General features: G+C 37.5%; 3 protein-coding genes across 4 annotated transcripts; 2 read left to right on the top strand and 1 right to left on the bottom strand.

The window, feature by feature from the left end:
• The first annotated feature begins 1176 nt into the window (after positions 1-1176).
• LOC110956928 (CMRF35-like molecule 1) lies at positions 1177-5423 on the top strand. The gene is made up of 4 exons (XM_022202692.2): positions 1177-1309; positions 1400-1765; positions 3811-3874; positions 4028-5423. The coding sequence occupies exons 1-4, from the start codon at positions 1225-1227 to the stop codon at positions 4164-4166; spliced, it is 654 nt and encodes a 217-aa protein (XP_022058384.2). The 5' UTR covers positions 1177-1224; the 3' UTR covers positions 4167-5423.
• Positions 5424-6867: 1444 nt separating this feature from the next.
• Positions 6868-11296, top strand: LOC110956918 (cell division control protein 42 homolog). 2 transcript variants are annotated; one of them, XM_022202682.2, is made up of 6 exons: positions 6868-7027; positions 7637-7777; positions 7878-7950; positions 8053-8162; positions 8827-9024; positions 9871-11296. In XM_022202682.2, exons 2-6 carry the CDS (start codon positions 7673-7675, stop codon positions 9958-9960), a joined length of 576 nt encoding a protein of 191 aa, XP_022058374.1. In that variant the 5' UTR covers positions 6868-7027; positions 7637-7672; the 3' UTR covers positions 9961-11296. The 2 variants fall into 2 exon arrangements, with proteins under 2 accessions (XP_022058374.1, XP_022058373.1); XM_022202681.2 differs by lacking the exon at positions 9871-11296 and adding an exon at positions 9192-9769.
• Positions 11182-18147, bottom strand: LOC110956917 (F-box only protein 6-like). Its single transcript, XM_022202679.2, has 7 exons — positions 17902-18147; positions 17566-17663; positions 15022-15271; positions 14782-14896; positions 14568-14663; positions 13575-13710; positions 11182-13488 (listed from the first exon to the last, which is right to left on the bottom strand). The coding sequence occupies exons 2-7, from the start codon at positions 17659-17661 to the stop codon at positions 13342-13344; spliced, it is 840 nt and encodes a 279-aa protein (XP_022058371.2). The 5' UTR covers positions 17662-17663; positions 17902-18147; the 3' UTR covers positions 11182-13341.
• Between the last annotated feature and the right edge of the window lie 1346 nt (positions 18148-19493).

Below are 19493 nucleotides of genomic sequence, written 5' to 3'. Positions count from 1 at the left end.
AAAATGTGGAGAAAAAAGGAACAGCTCTTGGCCCAAAGCGTACTACCCCACCTGTCATCTGTCAAACATTGTGTTAAACCTCTTAAAGCTCTAGTATGTATGGCAGTCGATAAAACTGGCACACTGGCATTTATTTAAGATTTCCCTGCTGACAGAAGCAACAGAATGAATGCAGAGTTATACAGGAGCGTTCTGTGTGCTCGGATCTAGGCAAAAGCATCAGAAAAATCATTCGACAACATTTCATCGTTCAGCAGGACAAGAATCTAAAAACAAACGGTCAAAGCTACTGAGGAGCTTTTCAGGGGATCCTTGACTGGTCTCTGGGAGCAACCACAGAGACTGAAGAACCAAAAATATGCAACTGTCCACCTGCTTACAGTCTGGAATGCATGCTGTGTTACTGACAAAGTCTCTTTTGTGATTCTCACATCTAAACTTCTAAACTTGGGAAGCAGCGTGTTTCATACTGTACATGGGGCAGTATAATGTGTTGTCACAGTTACATCATGTTGCATTAAATTGCTGAATATTAAGGTTGAATGAGAAGTGGATATTGTCACTGTGAGTACAGCAGCAGAACTGAAATAATAAAAAAAGGATGTTAAATCACACGACTTGATTATTTTTTACTTTCCAGAGTAAAAGGAACATAGTGAAATGTGCTCAGAAAAGTACAGAGGGTACTTTGACACCAGGTCATGACCCTACAGGATAGTTATTTTTTCTTACTCTGTTGTGTCTTGTGTGTAAATGGACAGAGCAGCTCTCACTTAGTTGCATTAAAAGTTACCTAATTTTTTTCAGTTTGTAATATATGTGAAATTAGAACAAAATGAATTAGACAAAACTAGATGCACATATAGTGAAGTCTGTGTGTTTACATCCAGTCCAGTAGCCTATTTTGCACTTTCTTTAATGTTTATGGATCAGTGCTGGTGCTGAAATGCAGAAATCAGGCTGATGCTCAGACCTGCGTGCAGAAAAATCTTGTTGTTCTTGAGGCTTCCTCTTATTTGGCACAAGATTTGTTTGGGCAGTGTGAGACAGAGCCTTGTCTCAAGACAAACCCGTGACAGGTGGTAACCCTGCATTAATTCAGCATCTCAAAACAATACCGCCCACACAAACACAGGCCTACGCAAATAAACACTGCAGATCACTAAATTTCCCACTATCCATCCATTGCACAACCACTGGAGTGAAGAAAGAGGAAACTTATAAATGTTGCACATTTTGCTTCCGCTTTACATTGTCCTTCTCATTCCCATCATGAGGACGTCGGGGATCTGTGCTGGGATCTTTAAAGGTAAATAAACCAGACTATATCCTATAGCAGACTGGTTTGGAAAGAAAAAGCGATCTAATTAACCAGTATCACTGTTTTTGGATTTTACAGCTCCAGTTCTCTGTTTCTTGTGGCTCACGAAGCACACAGTGGTCTCAGTGCAGCTATCGGCTCCAGACGTGGTAACAGGAACATACAATGGATCCGTGACAATCTCTTGTCAGTACGACCTTCAGTTCAAAGAAAACACAAAGTACTGGTGCAAAGGGCCGGTATATGAGCTGTGTGCGATAGTTGTGAAAACACCAAAAAACAAATTTAACGACCGGAGCTCCATCGTGGATGATAAGGAAGCAGGAGTCTTCACTGTAACCATGACTTCACTCAGAAAAACAGATGAGGATAGGTACTGGTGCGTCATTGCCAGACCTGGAAGGAACATCTTCAAGCGTGTCAAGCTCCTCATCTCCAACGCAGGTATAATTCAACTGCATCAGCACAGACACTTTAGCGGATAGAACACAATACTTCTTCTGCTTCTTTATAATCTTGCTCTGATTCATTACAAATTGAGAAAATCTGTCACTAGCCGAGGAAGACAAACTAATAATCTGACTCGAAACTTGCCTCCAGGCTAAACTAGATAAGAAACATGTTTGAGACCACTGGAGTTCACAAAGTCAGAACAGCTTTTTGTTGTTTCATCTGAGCTACCATCAACTTTAAATCTGTCTCAAGTTCATTTAACCCCTCAAAACTCATCTCTGTGTTATTGATGTGAAATTATTTCCTTCCTTTTCTAAAAATGGTTTAGATGCAACCATTGCCTCCTCTAGATGCTCAGATCTATGTAGTCTCTGCATCCACACTCCCAGCACCTCCAGCACACCAGCTCACCTACGACGCCACTCAAATTTTGTAAAGCTACTAAACATTACACAGTGGCCAGTTGTAAGATTGGAGTATTGCAGTTTGAGACGATTCCGAAGAAGAAGAATGATCGGAAAATCCCTACACTGCAAGTTGGCAGGATTAGTTTCCTAAGTTTGTTACATGTGAAACTATGTTAATCTGAATCCTTGTCTTTGAGATTTTCATAAGCCTTTTTTTTTTCAAGGAGTGAAATTTTTCAGCTATGGTGTTGAGTTATTTTGTGCATCATGTGTTTGTTTGCAAAAAACACCATATGGATATATTTAAAAAAAACAACAACTAGATTTTCATCAGAAGGGGTCTTCTGAAGGAAAATCTGATGACAGAAACAGATTAGCTGAGTGTTTAATTAGTAAAGTTTATTTCTACTTAACTGTATTTTGTATTTTACATTCTAAAGATTTCTTTAGACCAATTATACAAGACAAAATTATTAGACCACCCTTGTCATCAAAAATAATGGCTATACAATCACATACTAACTCCTGTATGTATAATGTGACTGAAACAGACAGAAAAGTAAACATGGAATGTCTAAAAGCACTGTTTTTGGAAGTACAATGCCATAGTTATTGATGTAAGAACTTAAGTGCTTTTGGCTATTATCAAGAAAACCATGGAAAATGGCTAGACATCAACTATTTAATTAAACTCTTAGGAGCTATTTTTGTTGTAATCATTATATTTGTCCAAACAAATGTACCTTTAGTTGTACCAGGCATTAAAATGAACAAAATGAACAACAAAACAAGGATAGTCTAATAATTTTTCCATTACTGTATATATCTATAGCTATATATCTATATATCTATATAGATATGTATATCTATATATATAGATATACATATCTTTATTTATATCTATATATGTACATATAGATATAGATATCTATATGTACATAGATATCTATATCTATATATATAGATATACATATCTATATGTACATAGATATAGATATCTATATGTACATAGATATAGATATCTATATGTACATAGATATGTATATCTATATACATATATAGATATATAATTGATATATAGATGTATAATTGATCTAGAGAAATCCTTAGGATGTGAAACTAGTTGCGAGGTTAGTGTTTGTTGTCACATGTTGTCAGTGGTGTCATTGTTTTGATGTAACACAGTGTCATGAAACCAAGAAGAAAAATTTGTATTATGGCCAAAGAAAAAAAAAAACTAACTGCAAAGAAATTACGAATTCAACTCCAGCAAGAGGGTTTTCAAGATTTACAAAATACTAATGATATTCACTTTTTACACTTTATTTTTATGGTAAAGATGTTATCTGGTCTAATTTTTCACTTCAATCCAAAAGTATTTAAGCCTGAAAATATCATTTACCTCTCCTTGACTGTTTCTTGGCAGTGTGGAAAAAAAACTGAAAAAGCACTTAGACTGTATATAAATATTAAAAATATTATTTAAACAAAATAACACAATGAACTCTTATTAGGGATTCTGTCCATCAGTGTAACTGCTTTTTATACTGGTATTTGAAGAAAGTAAGTAGCATCATTTGAGATGTCATTTATTCACCTTTTTTTAATGCAAAGTGCTCTTTTCCACAGTGGCGACCACACCAACCACCACACAAAACAACTCATTACTGATACTGGAACAAGAACAAACAAGGTGAGCAGACACTTACAATACTGTACTGTTCTATAAGTTTGTCATATTGATAAAACATGAATATTGTTTAATATATTAAATTGACTAAGCATGCAGTTACTTGTAACATGCACCAAAACTAATTTCATTTGTTTGTTTGTTTGCTTTATGTAGCTGGTGGGCGGCTCTACGTTGGATCCTCTTTATTTTAATGTTGTGCTGTTTGGCATCAATGCATTTCATTGTGTGGAGGATAAATGCTGCAAAGAAAATACATTTACGACAACATTTTCCCATCAGAACTATAACATGAGTTAAAGTTGGGCATCGCCACAATTTTAAATATAAATTTAAACATTCCTACCGAGGCGACCAAACAACTCTTCCACTGGACATTCCTTCTCTGTGTAATCTGACCTGAAAATAAATCAAGTGCAAAGTAGCATTTACTTTTTTTCCCCTAAGTGTTTAAATGATTAAAGCCTCATTAGTGCCAGGGCCTGAGATAACTTTAGGCACAACTTTTGAATATCCAATAAGCTTAAAATTAGCACCCCTGGAGAAACGATGCTGTTGGCTTTCATTTAATTTATTTGCAGATTTTAGAAGAACAGTGGTTGGTATTTGTTTTTTGGTAGGGTTTTTCACAAAATCTATCAGTGTTGGACTCCTACCTGAAAACAATGCAGAGTAAAAAAACCTTCATGTATAATTGAAAAGCCAACTATGAAGAACTGTTTTTAAAAGACAAAACATGGACAATATTAACGTTGGATGGTGGTTATTTGTGTCTCTCTTTTCCTGTTACACTGAGGAAGAATCACAGAGTTACAATTTCTTCACATTAATGTAATTTCACACTTGCATAGGCCTGTGGTTCTCGCCCTGAGTGACATTGCATAGTCTCAATGGATACCTGCAGCAGAGATGGAGTGTTTCTATCCAAAGCAAATTATGTAAACTGGTGACCTCCAGTCACAATCAAAGGTAAATTGCCCTCAAATTCCTCCGAAAATGGTAAACATGAGATTCTCTGAGAACAGCAATGATGATTAGTGATCCTGGCCAAGCAGATTTTATTACTCTGGTGGTTATAGCTGCAAGAAGTTGCACAATGCTTTCAGAAATGTGAAAACGCCACAGAACAGCATTTATCATCTGTTCATTATTATATTCCTGTACAATCTAATGCAATAAACATGCATTTAATCTTATTTTGGGATGCATACAAAGTTTGCTTTATGTGTGTATTAGAAGTACGTGAGTATTTGGTTTACATTGCATATGACTGCAATATACTGTATGCTGTTTATGATATTCAGTCCCTCCTCTTGAGAGTAGACGAAGCACCTTTGAGGCAGAAGACATTTTCACTCACCATAGTAGGGAAAGCATATATGCTACTCCCTTATTATATAGATATTATTTGCACCTGTACAGTTGTGACATGTTCTCTGAGACAAACACCAGTTTCAATGTAGGGTAAACCTGGGTTAGATACTGCCATTAAGAGAAATGTTTAGTTTCTTTGGAAATATGTGTATATATTAAATGTCATCATAAGACAAAATTTTGGGATCACCAAGGCAATTTCATGTTTTCCATGACAACTCACTTTTTTTCATGTGCTAACATAATTGCACAAGGGTTTTCTAATCATCAATTAGCCTTTCAACACCATTAGCTGACACAATGTAGCATCAGAACACTGGAGTGATGGTTGCTGGAAATGGGCCTATGTACCTCTATGTCAATATTCTATTAAGAATTTTTAACTAGAATAGTCATTTACCACATTAACAATGTCTAGACTGGATTTCTGATTAATTTAATGTTATCTTCATTCAAAAAAAAATTGTTTTTCTTTGAAAAATAAGGACATTTCTAAGTGACCCCAAACCTTTGAACGGCTTGCTTTTTAGAAGATATTGATACTTGCTTCGAAAACAAAACTTAGAACTTTACTATAACATTATTATTATTGATATTTAAATTTCTGACATATATAATGCCAAATCACCAATCAGCAGAGATGTTTGGCTTACACCATGGGTGGGCAAACATTTTCGCTCAGGGGCCACAATGTGGTCTTTATTGTAATTTCGTCAATTCTAACATTGACAAAAGTATTTCGCGGGCCGGACTGAAAAGCCCAATGGGCCGTAGTTTGCCCATGCCTGGCTTACACTAATTAGAGTTCTAGTTAGCTAGCTGGTGTAACAGTTAGCTAGTGTAGAATAATATTATTAGCTTCACATAAAGTCAGCTAGCAAGCTTTGTAGACAGATAATGACACATTTTTACTGCTGGCTACCTATTATGCTACGATATTAAATGATGTGGTACATAATTTCTTAGTAATCTAAGGTTAGAGTTTTGAAAAGCAAGTGATTTTCATTTCAAAAGTCTGTACATGTTTATGTATATTCTCATAAAAACACAGAGGCTTATTTTGAACTGTCAAAATATTACCCTCAGGACAACTTCTTTTGATTTCCTGAGACAAGTACAATAATTTAAATACTCCTCAAAGATCAGCAAGGTCACTATCATCCAAGAAAATACCACAAACGAAAACTAACTATAGCCAGTGTGGCAGTGGTGGCTGAGATAGGACAGGAAATGTGAAACTATCCTTTAATTAAACACATCTATCTCTACCAAGTCTAAATCAATCGATTCTCTTATTTACATACAGAGTGGTCTTCTACCTGCAGACTTGCCGACCTCAAATTCAGGAGAGGATGCAGGTGGAGGAAGGTGACATCACCACCACCTCTGCTGCAGGAACCTTTCGCATATATCTGAGTCAAGTTAGCCAACATACCCAGAGAAAGGTGGCTCAAAATAAAAGCACAAGAGGAAGACATTTAGACATTGTTTGCATGTGTTTGAGGAAAAGTACCTCACATTAGCAACTTTCGGTTTAATTTCGTCTTCTAATATACCCTATTTGGTTCCCCTCTTGTACGAAATTTAGTGTTTATTTTTATACCGAATGCTAAATATTTTACTTTGGCAGTATGCGGAGTCATTTTGCGCAGCTTGACAGTCTTAGTAGAAGTCTGGACTCGGCTCCTCACCGACTGACTGAAGCAAGTTGCTGCTCGCTGGTGCCAACGCCCGGCGTAACAGACAGCTAACGTTAGCTAGCAGCGATACGGAGGGACCCTGGTACGTAGTCCAAACATTTTATGACATCCCCGGTGTATATGTGTCGTTATTTGACAAACCCCAATTCGGAGATTTGTTTCGAGCTTCGTTTCCAGCTTCGTTTCCGTACCTAAACTCCAGCAAGCAATGCCTTAGTTTAAAGCTAACGACAGCCGGCTGGTTGATAGCAAAGCAAGCTAACTAGTTAGCATTGTGTGGGGATTGCTAGCGTCGCCTTTAGCATAGTTTGCTAAGCGATACACAAATTCATTTTCATTACGCATTTGTTGAAGTCGATAGAGGCACGTCGTGCGATCGATTCGTCACGTTATTTACAAATGCTTAAAAGTAGAAAGGTAGTTGAGCGAGTAAACAAGTGGGGAACGCTATCATTAGCTGACGTTAGCCTCCAGACAGTTTTGGTGATAATGGGGTGTGACACTGAACTAGTTAATGCTCGGAAACACAGCCTTTCCGCTTGGATCCCACTGCTTAATCAAGATGTCATTAGCCATTGATTAGGCAGGACACTCGCATAATCTAGCATTGTTTGGGGGCTAATGTTTATACGACTCTAACATATTAAGTGGCCTAGCCTCAGTGAGTTATTACCTCTCCTTCTCCCTGCAGCTAACGTAATCGCCAGCAGCATCAGAAAGCACAGAGATGCAGACTATCAAGTGTGTGGTGGTGGGTGATGGAGCAGTGGGTAAAACCTGCCTTTTGATTTCGTACACCACCAACAAATTCCCTTCTGAATATGTACCAACAGTAAGTGGTTATTTTATCTCTTTAAGGCTGACAGAAATTCCTATCATAAAGTGAGAACTCTTTGAACTGTTTTGACATGAAATTCATTCTTTGATTGCAGGTGTTTGACAACTATGCAGTAACTGTAATGATCGGAGGTGAACCATACACCCTCGGCTTATTTGATACAGCAGGTCTGTCTACGTTATTATTGTTTGCGTGTAATTCCACTTTCAATTAAACTGAGTGAGGTGTTAGTCCATTTCATTGTAAATTAACTTGTTTTCTCTCCATAGGTCAGGAGGACTACGACAGGTTACGACCACTAAGCTACCCACAGACCGACGTCTTCTTAGTGTGTTTTTCAGTTGTTTCACCTTCCTCATTTGAGAATGTTAAAGAAAAGGTGAGCATGTGATGTTTATCTTAGTAGTAGTGAAGTAGCTCACCTGCAAATCCAAAGAATCCCTCTTCTTCCTTCTCTAGATTGAGGCCTTCCCAATCAGAAATTAAAATTACTTTATTCTATATTCTGTAAAACTACTGTGCCCAGTATTATTAGGTGACTGAGCAAAAAAACTGAGGTGAGAAGTGGAATAGGGATGATAAAACATTGGGTTCAATTTTCAAAAGAGATGGAAAGAAGGTTTTTGTGTGTGTTTACTGCTGTTCAGTGTTTTTCCTCCTTGCTGCCTCCTATTATAAAGTGCTGGAAGCATTTATGCACATGATCTGATGATCATGGATCAGGGTCCAAATAAAAGTACAAAGGGTTATCTTTAAATAAAGAAGACAGAACCATGAAAGCAGACTAAATAATTACAAAAATGTCACAGGTTCAGATTTGTAGAACAGAAGCGTTTTGCTGAGGGGTATACGATTCAGTCATGCAGTTTGATATTTATCATTTGAGGAGATAATTTTTAAAACCTTTATGAACATCTGGATAACTTGTGGATTCATTTTGTTAAAGACAAACATTCAAAGATTTATTTATTAAACAAATGTCTTTGTTCTGTATGTATCCTGACTTGTGGTGATGAGTGTTTTGTTTGTGCTTCTTTCTCCAGTGGGTCCCTGAAATAACTCACCACTGTCCCAAGACCCCGTTCCTGTTGGTAGGCACTCAGATCGATCTGCGTGATGACCCCTCTACGGTGGAGAAGCTCGCCAAGAACAAACAGAAGCCAATCACCCCTGAGACAGCAGAAAAGCTGGCTCGTGACCTTAAGGCAGTCAAATATGTCGAATGCTCCGCCCTAACACAGGTAAGATCTCCCGTTATACAACACTGACCGCTGCATGCTTTTCAATGTCGGTTTCCTAACGAAGGTGGAATGCTTTGCCTTGCTTTCTGCTAACAGCATTTGGCTAAGACATCAACTAACTCTGTGTTGTGTGCCTGTCTCTCTCCCTTCTTTTTCTCTTTCTGTAGCGGGGACTGAAGAACGTATTTGATGAGGCTATCCTAGCCGCTTTAGAGCCCCCTGAAACTCAGAGAAAGAGAAAATGCTGTTTGTTCTGATGTCTTCTTGCATCTTGCTTTGCCTCTCGATCGTCTGCTGCTTACTCATTGTAAACAAATGTCTCTCACTACAATAACCACCACGCTCTTTTCAACTTTAAAACTTTGTGCCCATTAAGATTTTTCCTTCTGTTCATGTGTGCTTTCTTTTCGACTTGGCCTAATCACAACTACCCATGCTGCCTACGATGATAGAGTGCCAATCTTTAGTTCTCCTTTCCGTTGTCAGCACCTCGAGTGCAAGTATGTGTAACTGGACATGACTGAGTTTGTTTTTTAACTGACATTCTCTTATTATCTCAGTATTGAGCTCATGAGTTGTGCCCTACAAATGCATTTATGCTACATTCTGTCTTGGACAGTAATATGAGTTTTTTGTACTGCAGCATCAAAATTTTCCATGGGCTTTTGTCTTTACTGAGACGACTTGATCATGAGGAGAGTCTTGTATAATGTTATTTGAATAAAGGAAAATTTTGATCGCCCTGCTCCATTTCTACTCAGCTTTCTTTTGCACTTAGTTCCAGGAGATGTAACTCTGTATACGGAAAAAAGCTGTGTGTTCAATATTAATCTTTTGTTTCCACAGAAAGGATTAAAGAATGTGTTTGATGAGGCAATACTGGCTGCCCTGGAGCCTCCCGAACCTAAGAAAAGACGTAAATGTGTTCTGCTCTAAGTTTCATCAGTCTTCTTCACACCACTTTCCAAATGTAGGTTAACAGTACTGAGGAGGTTTTCACATTCCATCATGAGTTAAGATATTACGAAATATTAGCATTCTCACTCACTTATTCTAAAACATTTTAATGTGCTGATTTTAAGAGTGAGTAACATTTGATGCCGTTTGTGATAATTTGCTGCCATTGAAATGGTCCTAGCTGATGTGAGCACTGAACGCTAAATCTATCAGCAAATTGTGAAGGACAGTTCCAATTATTGTTTCTGTTCAACCACATTATGTTTAGTTCCATCTGCAGAGGCATTATTACAAATGAACTGACTATGAAAAGGTATTTTAATAGAGCTGTTGTTTCAATTGTTCTGTCGTAACAAACGAAGCTGATGAGGACAAGTTAGTGAAATGCTCACATTTTGCTTTAAGTAACTCCCTAAAAGATTATCTTTCATAAGATGCATTCAGTCATGGCACACAAAACTGCATCTGGTTGACACGGCACCAGTTGTGTATCTGCAGTAGCAAAATTAATCCTGTTACAGCCACAGAATTCAAATAGTCTATTACCTTTTTTTTTATTTTTTAGGAAAGACATCTTTTAAAATATTTTGCTCAATTTCAACATAGCCTTCAGGCAGATCTATGAAATATAAGATGGGATATGACATTTCTAGGCTATGCCCTAGGCTTGGTCTGATTTGCCAAATCAAAATCTGGTAATCTGATGCCTGACAAAGCAGAGATCTACAGCACGAACAAAGAAATGGAAAATGTTTGGTACACCATGCTGATGGTTGTGTGCCAAAAAGTCCATTTAAGTAACTACTTGCAAAGAGTTTGAGCACAATGATTTCCCAACCATTTACTTTTTGTGACAGGGGGTTAAGAAGTAGGTGACATATGTCCTAAATGATGATCAAAAGTTGCAATCGGTGAACTTTGTAGGAGCTTGTCCACTTGTAATGCCAGGCTGATGAGCTATTTTGTGAACTAAACATACCTGCTGTTACAGTGCAGCGTCATTAACAGATCCTGTGAAAATTGTTAAGTGACTGAACTAGTGATATTTGTCTTTTACTGCATCCATGCCGAGACTGTGGGATTGAATTTGATTTGTAAATATAGTGAGAATAACTCTTAACTTATTGACTGAATAAAACGTGTGCAGTACTAAGATTTAGAGAAGCAGAGATGACACTGAAATCAAACTAACCACGGAAATGTTTCTTTGAGTCTTTCGTTTTTATTCAATTTGACATCAAAGTTGTACTGTATTTTGCTTGTAATAAAACTTCACAATAAACCAGTATTATGATTAAATCTTAATTCAAATACATGCTGTGTTGTGACATGATTGTTACATTGATACAGGTATTAGCCTATGTACACTCATGATCTAAGGATGAGACAAAGAAACATGTTCTGCAACACCCACAAAACTTTTCAATACAAATAATCATAAGTAGGGCCTTACAGAGCAGTGCAAAGAATACATCCATTAGTGCTGGTGTGCCAAACACCAATGTTGTATTACAATGACATTAATAGATAGAATCCTTTTTCTAAGAGTGACTTTTTTACTTGTCCAAAGCTGGTTCATTCGTTCTGCCCTGATTGCGGATTTTGCCACAAATAACGAGGTCACAACACCCACTTAGGCCTTCATATAAATATATTCAATGAATATGCCTTCACCCTACTTTTCCGTAAATATAAAGAACCAACAGAACCAGATTCAATTAAGAGCCTGTTCTGCAGAGCTGCTCTTTGGTCTCAGGGATTATAATGGCTCTTCGATAAGAAGCAACTAACTTCATCACAAAAACATGTGTAGGAGGCTCTTTATGAGTAGATAATTATCCATGAACCTTGTGGTGATGTTTCAGATCTGCTGAACATTGCTGGTGGTGGAGTTTGTAATCACTGTGGTGCATCATTTAGAATACACGAGAGGATGCTTCAAAGATTTCTCCTACTTTACTAGAAGGCTGTACAGACTTAGAGTGCATGTGGTTTCTGGAGCAAAAATTATAAGAACAATAAAAAAAGAAATAGCACTGTAATAAACTATAATAGACAGCGATACAATTGCCTACACAGTCCCATAAAGTTTGTTTACAGAGCGTCAATCCAAGATCAGCTGCATGGCCATAAATATTTTAAAGAATAAAGTGGACGTCCAGACTCACAGAGAACTGAGTTTACTATCTGTAGCAAGCACTAACTTGAGAGCTTCTACAATTATACCAAACTGTTCCACAAAGACAATTAGATTGCAAATATGTTAAGGCAGAGTAAGACCTTTCAATCATCTGTTTCAAGTTGCAATGGATATGTGAACATAGCCACATATTACCATCCAGACCAGTCAATTTAAACACAAACCCATATCCACAATATTAAAAAACAAATCCAACATTTGCATATTAACCGACACAAATTACCTCGAATACAGTCAGAAGAACAAAAATTATCACGGACATCTTTCTGGGTGAACTAGCAGAGGAGCTAAACAAACCAAGTGACCTCTTAAAGGTAGCTGATTAGCTGCTGGTTGTCCAGTGAAACTTAAGGGGCTGCATTTTCCAAGAACATTTCCATTTTAGACAAAATACATTTCTGTTATCTATTTCATATGCACGGCCATTTCTGCTGCTAAAAGTTCTTCAAACAACAAAAGACATAGTTTGTTGTGACGTCTATTATGTTCTCAGTCTGCACGATACATTTAAGCCTCATTCATGTTATATTTAGTTGAATACATTCACCTTATGCCATTTTATTCTAATAAAATAGCCTAATGTAATGTAATGTTACTTACTTGCTTACATGAAATGAGTCAATTACCCACACAGCTAGTGAATGAGCAAAGCAAACAAGAGAACAACAAAAAGTGTGTCATTAGGTATTTTGGGATAACGTCAGAACACAAGTCAACAAAATATTTATTAGTCTAGTAATGTTTAGACTTTTAAATGTGGAAATAGTACATATTATATCTTTAAATGATCTCTTCAGGTAACTTTACTTGAAAAGAGGCCCAAAATGTATCTTTTTTTTTTATTAAACATTTCAGATTCACATGCATTACAACAAATGTCACATTGTTTTAGTACTACTTCAGCTTATAGTCCTCGTTACACCAAAACAGGCCATGCTAACATACATATATATTTATATCTGCTGGAGGCACAATTTGAAATTCTTGAAAATTTACATTTCTTTACTGGCACAACAACCAGTAATCAAAGCTTTTCACCTGAAGAAACAATGCTTCAACATGTAAAATGACTGCAGATTAGAAAAAGACAAACAAGATTTAATTTCTTAATGTGCAATTGCAAACAAAGGCAGGAAGAAGGTAGTGGAAATCCCCAAAGGCTACGTGTCCACTGCTGGACAAATCTCAACGCAGCTGTCTGTAACGCGAATTCCATACCATCCCGCCCAGAACTGGCGGTCCTTCCCGCCGTGGATAAACCGGACGTATCTCACTCCTGGTCCGTAGTTCCTGAACACATGGGTCATCTGGAAAATACATATCACTATTCTAGAGTTGTTCTTGGACTTTTCACCTTGACTGAACTTCATCGTGCGTCATCCTTTGTACATACCTGATTCCACTGCTGATCATTCCACTGCTCAAAGTAAATGGTCTCAGGAGCAAATTGCTCAACAACTTCCTTCTTGTGATTTAGCAGCTGCACAGCGATCGTATATTCGCAGGCGCAATCCCATCGTGGTGCATACCTAATATCACACAGACACACAACATAGATCAGGGATCAGCAATTACATCCAACAACGGGTCAGTTTTTATTCTTAGTGTTCACTAAGGGGAGATTTAAAGGCACCATGGGGACACATTTCTACATGTTCCATTTAGTTCTTTAATGTTGTTTAAGAATAACAGATACAGCATCCTATCTGATACCTAATTTGGTTGTTAAAAAACTCTCATAACTACAAATATACATGTCCTCAGTTGCACTATTAGAGTTGAAAGTGGACTTATTTTGAAAGTACAATCACAATGTGTCTCTAAACATTACAAAAAGAATACTAAAGATGTAACTGACAAGCTTTAGAATCAGAATCACTTTATTTACTTTATTTTATTATTATTTATCTTTACACACATGACAAATCTTCATTTATGAGTGGAAACACTGTTGCTGACACAAATCTGTTTGATTAAATAGACCAAATAGGCAAAATAAATGGGGCAAATTATTTGGTTGTCTCGTCTTCTAAGTTTATTTGACTTTATTTTAGCACCGCACTCTGTTCAAATGGCTCCACTCTATTAAATATTGCAAAGTCATATGTATTAGGGTTTGTATGCACCTTGGATTTACAGTGTTATCTACAATATATTTATGAAAATCATATAAAGGTTTTAAGGTAATGGAAGTATTTGTTGGTTAAAAGTTTAGGAAACTACAAACTCTATGTTTTTTATAGATAAGAGAGGTTATTTTATTACTCCACTGTTCTCATGCGCAGTCCCAAGACTTCTGGATTGTGTTTGTTACTGATTCAATTTTTCCACCAACTAAGGAAACATTTAATGAGCTGTGAAAGTATTTCATGCATATTCTTCTCACCAATCAGATATTCTGATGTCTGGCTGGAACTGATCCATAAACGATGGGTTGTAACCTTCCTTCTCCAAATCAATCATCTGTGCCTTTTTGCACATACTGCAGACAACGGAAAAGGGTTTTCAAATGGTTTTAGGGTTATTACTATATAACATAAATGAACCATATAAAGCAATTTGCTGTATATTTTCTGGACCACTGCTGGTGAATACTCAACTGATAAGAGGTCACAAAGTTTTTCTGGACCTTCTCATTTGGATGTGGCACCATAAGTCCTTCTATTTTCCAGTTATCCCCACCATTCGCCAATATCTGCCAACCCTTCATTTTATCTGCAAAAACAAAAGCGAAGATTGGGAGAGGAAACAATTTGTGGAGTTAATTTGTTGTTTCAGAGAGAAAAGAATGGCTTTAATGTCTCCACATGTTGAGTGAATTCAGTTTTGTGGATTCTTACTTTCTCCAGTTGGATTTTTGAGAAGATTTCTCCTCTTCTTGCACATGAAGTAAAACAGTCTCCAGTCGTCGGGTATTCGGGAATCATCGCAATGGTGATATCTTTCTCTTCTACATCTTTCTCTCCACAAAGATTCACTGTCTGCCACTTCTTTCCACTGACGGCACACTAACCGGCAAAGACAGACCACTTCATGGGGAGGAAGGTTCAGGAAGATTTCCTCGAGGATCTCCAGCGGATAAGGGAAGAACTGACAAGAATAAAAAGGACGCCGATCAGCTGAAGCTTTCACTAATCAGACTCTAGACCAAAGCCCCCTGCTGCATCCATTCTACAGTTACAGCATCCAGACTACACCAGCCATTTGTGGCAACAATACACAAAAAGAAATAGAATAAAACACTTCTATACACAGTTTCCTCTTAATTACAAGCAGGGGCCCTTTCAGCCTGAGGTCATTTAGATTGGATGGCAATAGAAAGAGTTGCATTCTAGTTTCACAGTAGAAGAAGTAGAAACCAAAGATGCTCTTTTAGATAAGATAAGACTGTATTAATTACAAGGAAATTCCTGATGAGATTATGTATGTTATATTCATATTTAAGTCCATCTGGTACACACAGAACTCTATCTTTAGACCATTTGGTTCTTTCCAGCTGGAAAGTGACAACAGTAACTGTAGCGACTTCAACGAACAAGACTGAGGCTGGGCCTGTTTGTCTAATGTGCTAACAATATATCTAACCTTTTATTAAAGAAAAACAATAACCTCATGATAACACGCACAAAGTCATAATCAAAGTAATCAAAGCGATCGAAGAAAAACAGCGGTCAACAAAAAATACGGCAACACAGCTTACCCTCTCTCAAACAATGAAAAAAGTCAAGACAGGTGAACAGGTGAATACATTCGCCTAATCATCACCGCTCATATCCATGTGACGCCATCCCTCTATTCAACATGATCACAAAATAATATTGTAACCAAACAAACACAAACAACAATTAATATGCCCCTTAACCTTAGAAGAAGACAAGAGTTCAATCATGGCTCCTAAAGTAACAGTTGCTGTGTTTGAAGCTGCCGACTACATACTACTATCAAACATAGTATGACGTATGAAACAGGTAAATCACCATACTTTGAGGTATGTTGGCCAGGCTTGTTTGGCTTCTGGTAATAGGAAAGGGGAAGTAAACTACAACAAAACCAAGATGAAGAATCTAATCATGCTTTAAAATTCCAGAGAAGTAAAAAATGAGGATGTTGATGATTTTCTCAAAGGTACAGGATTGGAAGGGACCAGATTCACCGGTGCTACCTCAAAGCTAAAGCATTACGAGTTTAAACTAGTCGCACTGATACTACAGAAACTTTCATTGTTGTCTTTGCTAAGCAGGTGCGGTGTTTTGGTACAGACAATAAACACTAACATGTGGATTCAAATTTTAGCCAGAGTTGCAATTCAATGGACAGCAAGTGTTACAAGACAAATCAACAGTATGTGTAACAAATGGAAAAATAATTCTAAAAGAATTATGATTTAATTTATAGTGGGCAGGAATGTGCAAATTAATCATCAGACAATGTACACAGTTACATAGTACATGCTGTAAAATCCCTGAGATTACTCTAACACTAGATTGTAACACATTCAAGAGTAGCAGATTGTAGATTTTTATTGTACACTACACAGAGGATAGCCTACAACAAAACAAGCTGGTCTCGAAAGCATCAACCTAAGTATGATTGTTTCTCCTGCACAATGTGAATCATAGGTTTTCCCAAAGTATGATAATCACCTGATTCTAGCTTCCTGTCATTTACTTGATCATCTTCACAGACATTTTTTGACAATCAAACCCCACAGTTTGAGGCCTCTAACCAAGCACAATAACGCATCGAACACTGACAGGACATCCTCATCAAAGCATCCAGTTGAGTATAATTTCTAACACAATCAAAATTGGAGATTTTTCAAACATCAGTATGTTATTTTAGACACACTGCAGACTTTTTTGTACACTCCATACTTCCTTCTAGCCAAATCAGTAGTACTGCTTGTGTAGTAGGTGATTTCCAACACAGCAAGGGATTTGATAAGTCAACAATGGCTGGGAAAGTCCTGTAAAACTCTCACTTACTGTGGTGAGTGAAACTTAAAGTCAAGACATAATTATTGAAAGTAAGTAAAAACCACAGCCATGTGTTGAGATGGTCAACCTAGTTACCTTAAGTAATAGTTACTACTCACAAGAAAGCCTTTTTACTAGCATTTTACTCTGGTATTGCTATTACGTGCAACAGTGAGGGGCCTTTCACAATCAAATAAATAATATTTTAACATAGAAAATGAATGAAAAGCCTCCTCTATAAACTATTTTTCAAAAATACATACATTCAAACCTCTCATGGCAACTGTGACAGAAGATACTCCTGTTTACAAGTTTGAAAATGCAACCTGGATATTCACATTCACACGAAGATCACCCGAAGCGTGTTCATTTGCTGTTATCACGTGAAGCTCTTAGTAAAACACTTACATATTGACTTGGGGCAGAGGCTGCTGTCACTGGAGGCACACTGCGACTGGAGACAGAGCTCAGAGTTGCACCCATAGTTTTAGCTTTCCTCTTCATTGCTGAGACAAACCCAGGGCAAAAGGTATTTAAAAGCAATATAGCCAATTGTAATCAATCGCTATATCGCCTATCAAACTGTGCAACGTGGACACAAGTACATAAAAGCGTGGATAACTACAACATCACGTATTTACGCTTGGATATTCTCGACAACTGACAACACGGAAGTGCAGTACGAGATGAAGACGCTCGGTATATATAGCGGGTCTAAAGCAGATACATTACGGTGTTACTTACAGCTCTAAATTTAACCAGTGGTGACCAATTCTTCTAATTTGGAATGTACCGACAGCATATTACGGGTTTACCCCTGTATTGCTCATACTTCATCCCGTAAGACTGTTCGCTGCCTGAAAGTTCATCGAGGTCGCACTCGTTGTATTCGCCAAGATCCTCAGCCCGGTCTCCGTCGGTGGAGCTAGTGGCTAAAATTGCACATTAGAGGGGACTATGCGGCGCAAACCGCTTAGTCCAAAACAGCCTAGGACAGACTGACAGTAAATATTTATATTAAGGCAAATATTTGTTGCTGAAGCTCCTAATTTTATCACTAACTCCGAATTCCGGTTTACGCGGTATAAATTTGTAGCGCACCCTCCACTCAAAGCCTTCCTTAAAGGAAACTTCCGGGCTGTGTCATGTCACGTGACAGCTATTACATGACACAGCCCTGACAGAGTGGAAGTTGCACATTAGCTGAAGGAGGGGATATTAGTTTTATTTTAAACATGTAAGTAAAAAATTAAGTTTTCAGTTTGTGTTGTTTTTACTTATTTACTTATTTATTTTGCATTTTATCTTTCAGAAGTCTCATATTGTGTCACTTTTCAGGAAATTCACCTGTCATATGTCCACAGAATGTGTGTTTTAATTAGTTAGCTTGAAATACTGCTAAGATGGTTAATATTACCATGACTGTAAGATCCAGGAGGACAAACAAGTTCGTCATAGCAAGGTTTCTTTGTGTAAATGCAATCCACTATATCTAAAAACCCCCAGATGAAGCCAATGGCGGTGGCTACCAATTTTGTTAACCAAGTTGACTTCACCAGGCGCTGTGCTCATCCCCATAAAAGCTAGCGTTTGACCTGTCAGTTTCACAAAATGGACTGATCCTATGCCACATTCTTCAGTCAAGAGGAATCGCTTGTTGTAATTATAGAGCGATGAAAGATCTAAAATGATGACCTTGTTTATTGGTTCTAAGTCAGTCTTCCCTGAGCTTTGCAATTTTGACAGAGCTCTGAAATATGGGCGTACAGTCACAACTAATGGCAAATTTAGCTGAACTAGTCGCACAGTGTGCTAACACTAAGGCTTTTCTTACTGTTGCAGTGACATTAGCTTCAATAATAAAGGTAATCCACTGGATATCCAGATGCTGGGCGTGCATTAAGATTCTTGTGTTCCCTCTTGCAGCTAACAGTAGAACATTTGGTGTGTTTTGATCATAGCTGACACATTAGACACATTTATAGTTAGCAGAGGAAACTCTGGAAAGTGAACAAACTTGGCAGAGTATGAGGCTCATTCTGAATGGCTCATCTGGAAGCAGCAGGCAGTCAGGGGGCAGGATTCTACAAAGTTTGACATTCACAAGTGCTCGTTCCTTCACTGAAACATAGCAGCTCAGTAAAATTCCAACTGGCTTGTAAAGTGGAAAGAAGAATGGCAATAAATGCCTTAATATCTCAACAGCTTTTACATTACACCAAGTTTATAACAACCACAAAGCACAATAAACATAGGCTTTTGCCGTATGGGACTTGTAAAATGAAGAAGTTTTTAAAATATTTGATTAGTTCATGAACATGGATTTAATCTATAAA

The sequence above is a fragment of the Acanthochromis polyacanthus genome, chromosome 6 (assembly GCF_021347895.1).
Source record: "Acanthochromis polyacanthus isolate Apoly-LR-REF ecotype Palm Island chromosome 6, KAUST_Apoly_ChrSc, whole genome shotgun sequence".
In the NCBI taxonomy this organism is placed as follows: domain Eukaryota; kingdom Metazoa; phylum Chordata; class Actinopteri; family Pomacentridae; genus Acanthochromis; species Acanthochromis polyacanthus.
Note: the sequence above shows the minus strand (reverse complement) of the source record. Positions and strands in the feature narration are given on the sequence as shown.

Excerpts from the sequence above, each read along its gene's own strand:
- LOC110956917 (XM_022202679.2), bottom strand. The coding sequence starts at position 17,661 with ATGAAGAGGAAAGCTAAAACTATGGGTGCAACTCTGAGCTCTGTCTCC. Across the intron at positions 14,664-14,781 it reads AACTTTGTGACCTCTTATCA|TATGTGCAAAAAGGCACAGA; the intron begins GTTGAGTATTCA and ends CGTTGTCTGCAG. Across the intron at positions 13,489-13,574 it reads ATGATCAGCAGTGGAATCAG|ATGACCCATGTGTTCAGGAA; the intron begins GTATGTACAAAG and ends TGTATTTTCCAG.
- LOC110956928 (XM_022202692.2), top strand. The coding sequence starts at position 1,225 with ATGTTGCACATTTTGCTTCCGCTTTACATTGTCCTTCTCATTCCCATC. Across the intron at positions 1,310-1,399 it reads CTGTGCTGGGATCTTTAAAG|CTCCAGTTCTCTGTTTCTTG; the intron begins GTAAATAAACCA and ends TGGATTTTACAG. Across the intron at positions 1,766-3,810 it reads GCTCCTCATCTCCAACGCAG|TGGCGACCACACCAACCACC; the intron begins GTATAATTCAAC and ends TCTTTTCCACAG.
- LOC110956918 (XM_022202682.2), top strand. The coding sequence starts at position 7,673 with ATGCAGACTATCAAGTGTGTGGTGGTGGGTGATGGAGCAGTGGGTAAA. Across the intron at positions 7,951-8,052 it reads CGGCTTATTTGATACAGCAG|GTCAGGAGGACTACGACAGG; the intron begins GTCTGTCTACGT and ends TTCTCTCCATAG. Across the intron at positions 9,025-9,870 it reads AATGCTCCGCCCTAACACAG|AAAGGATTAAAGAATGTGTT; the intron begins GTAAGATCTCCC and ends TTGTTTCCACAG.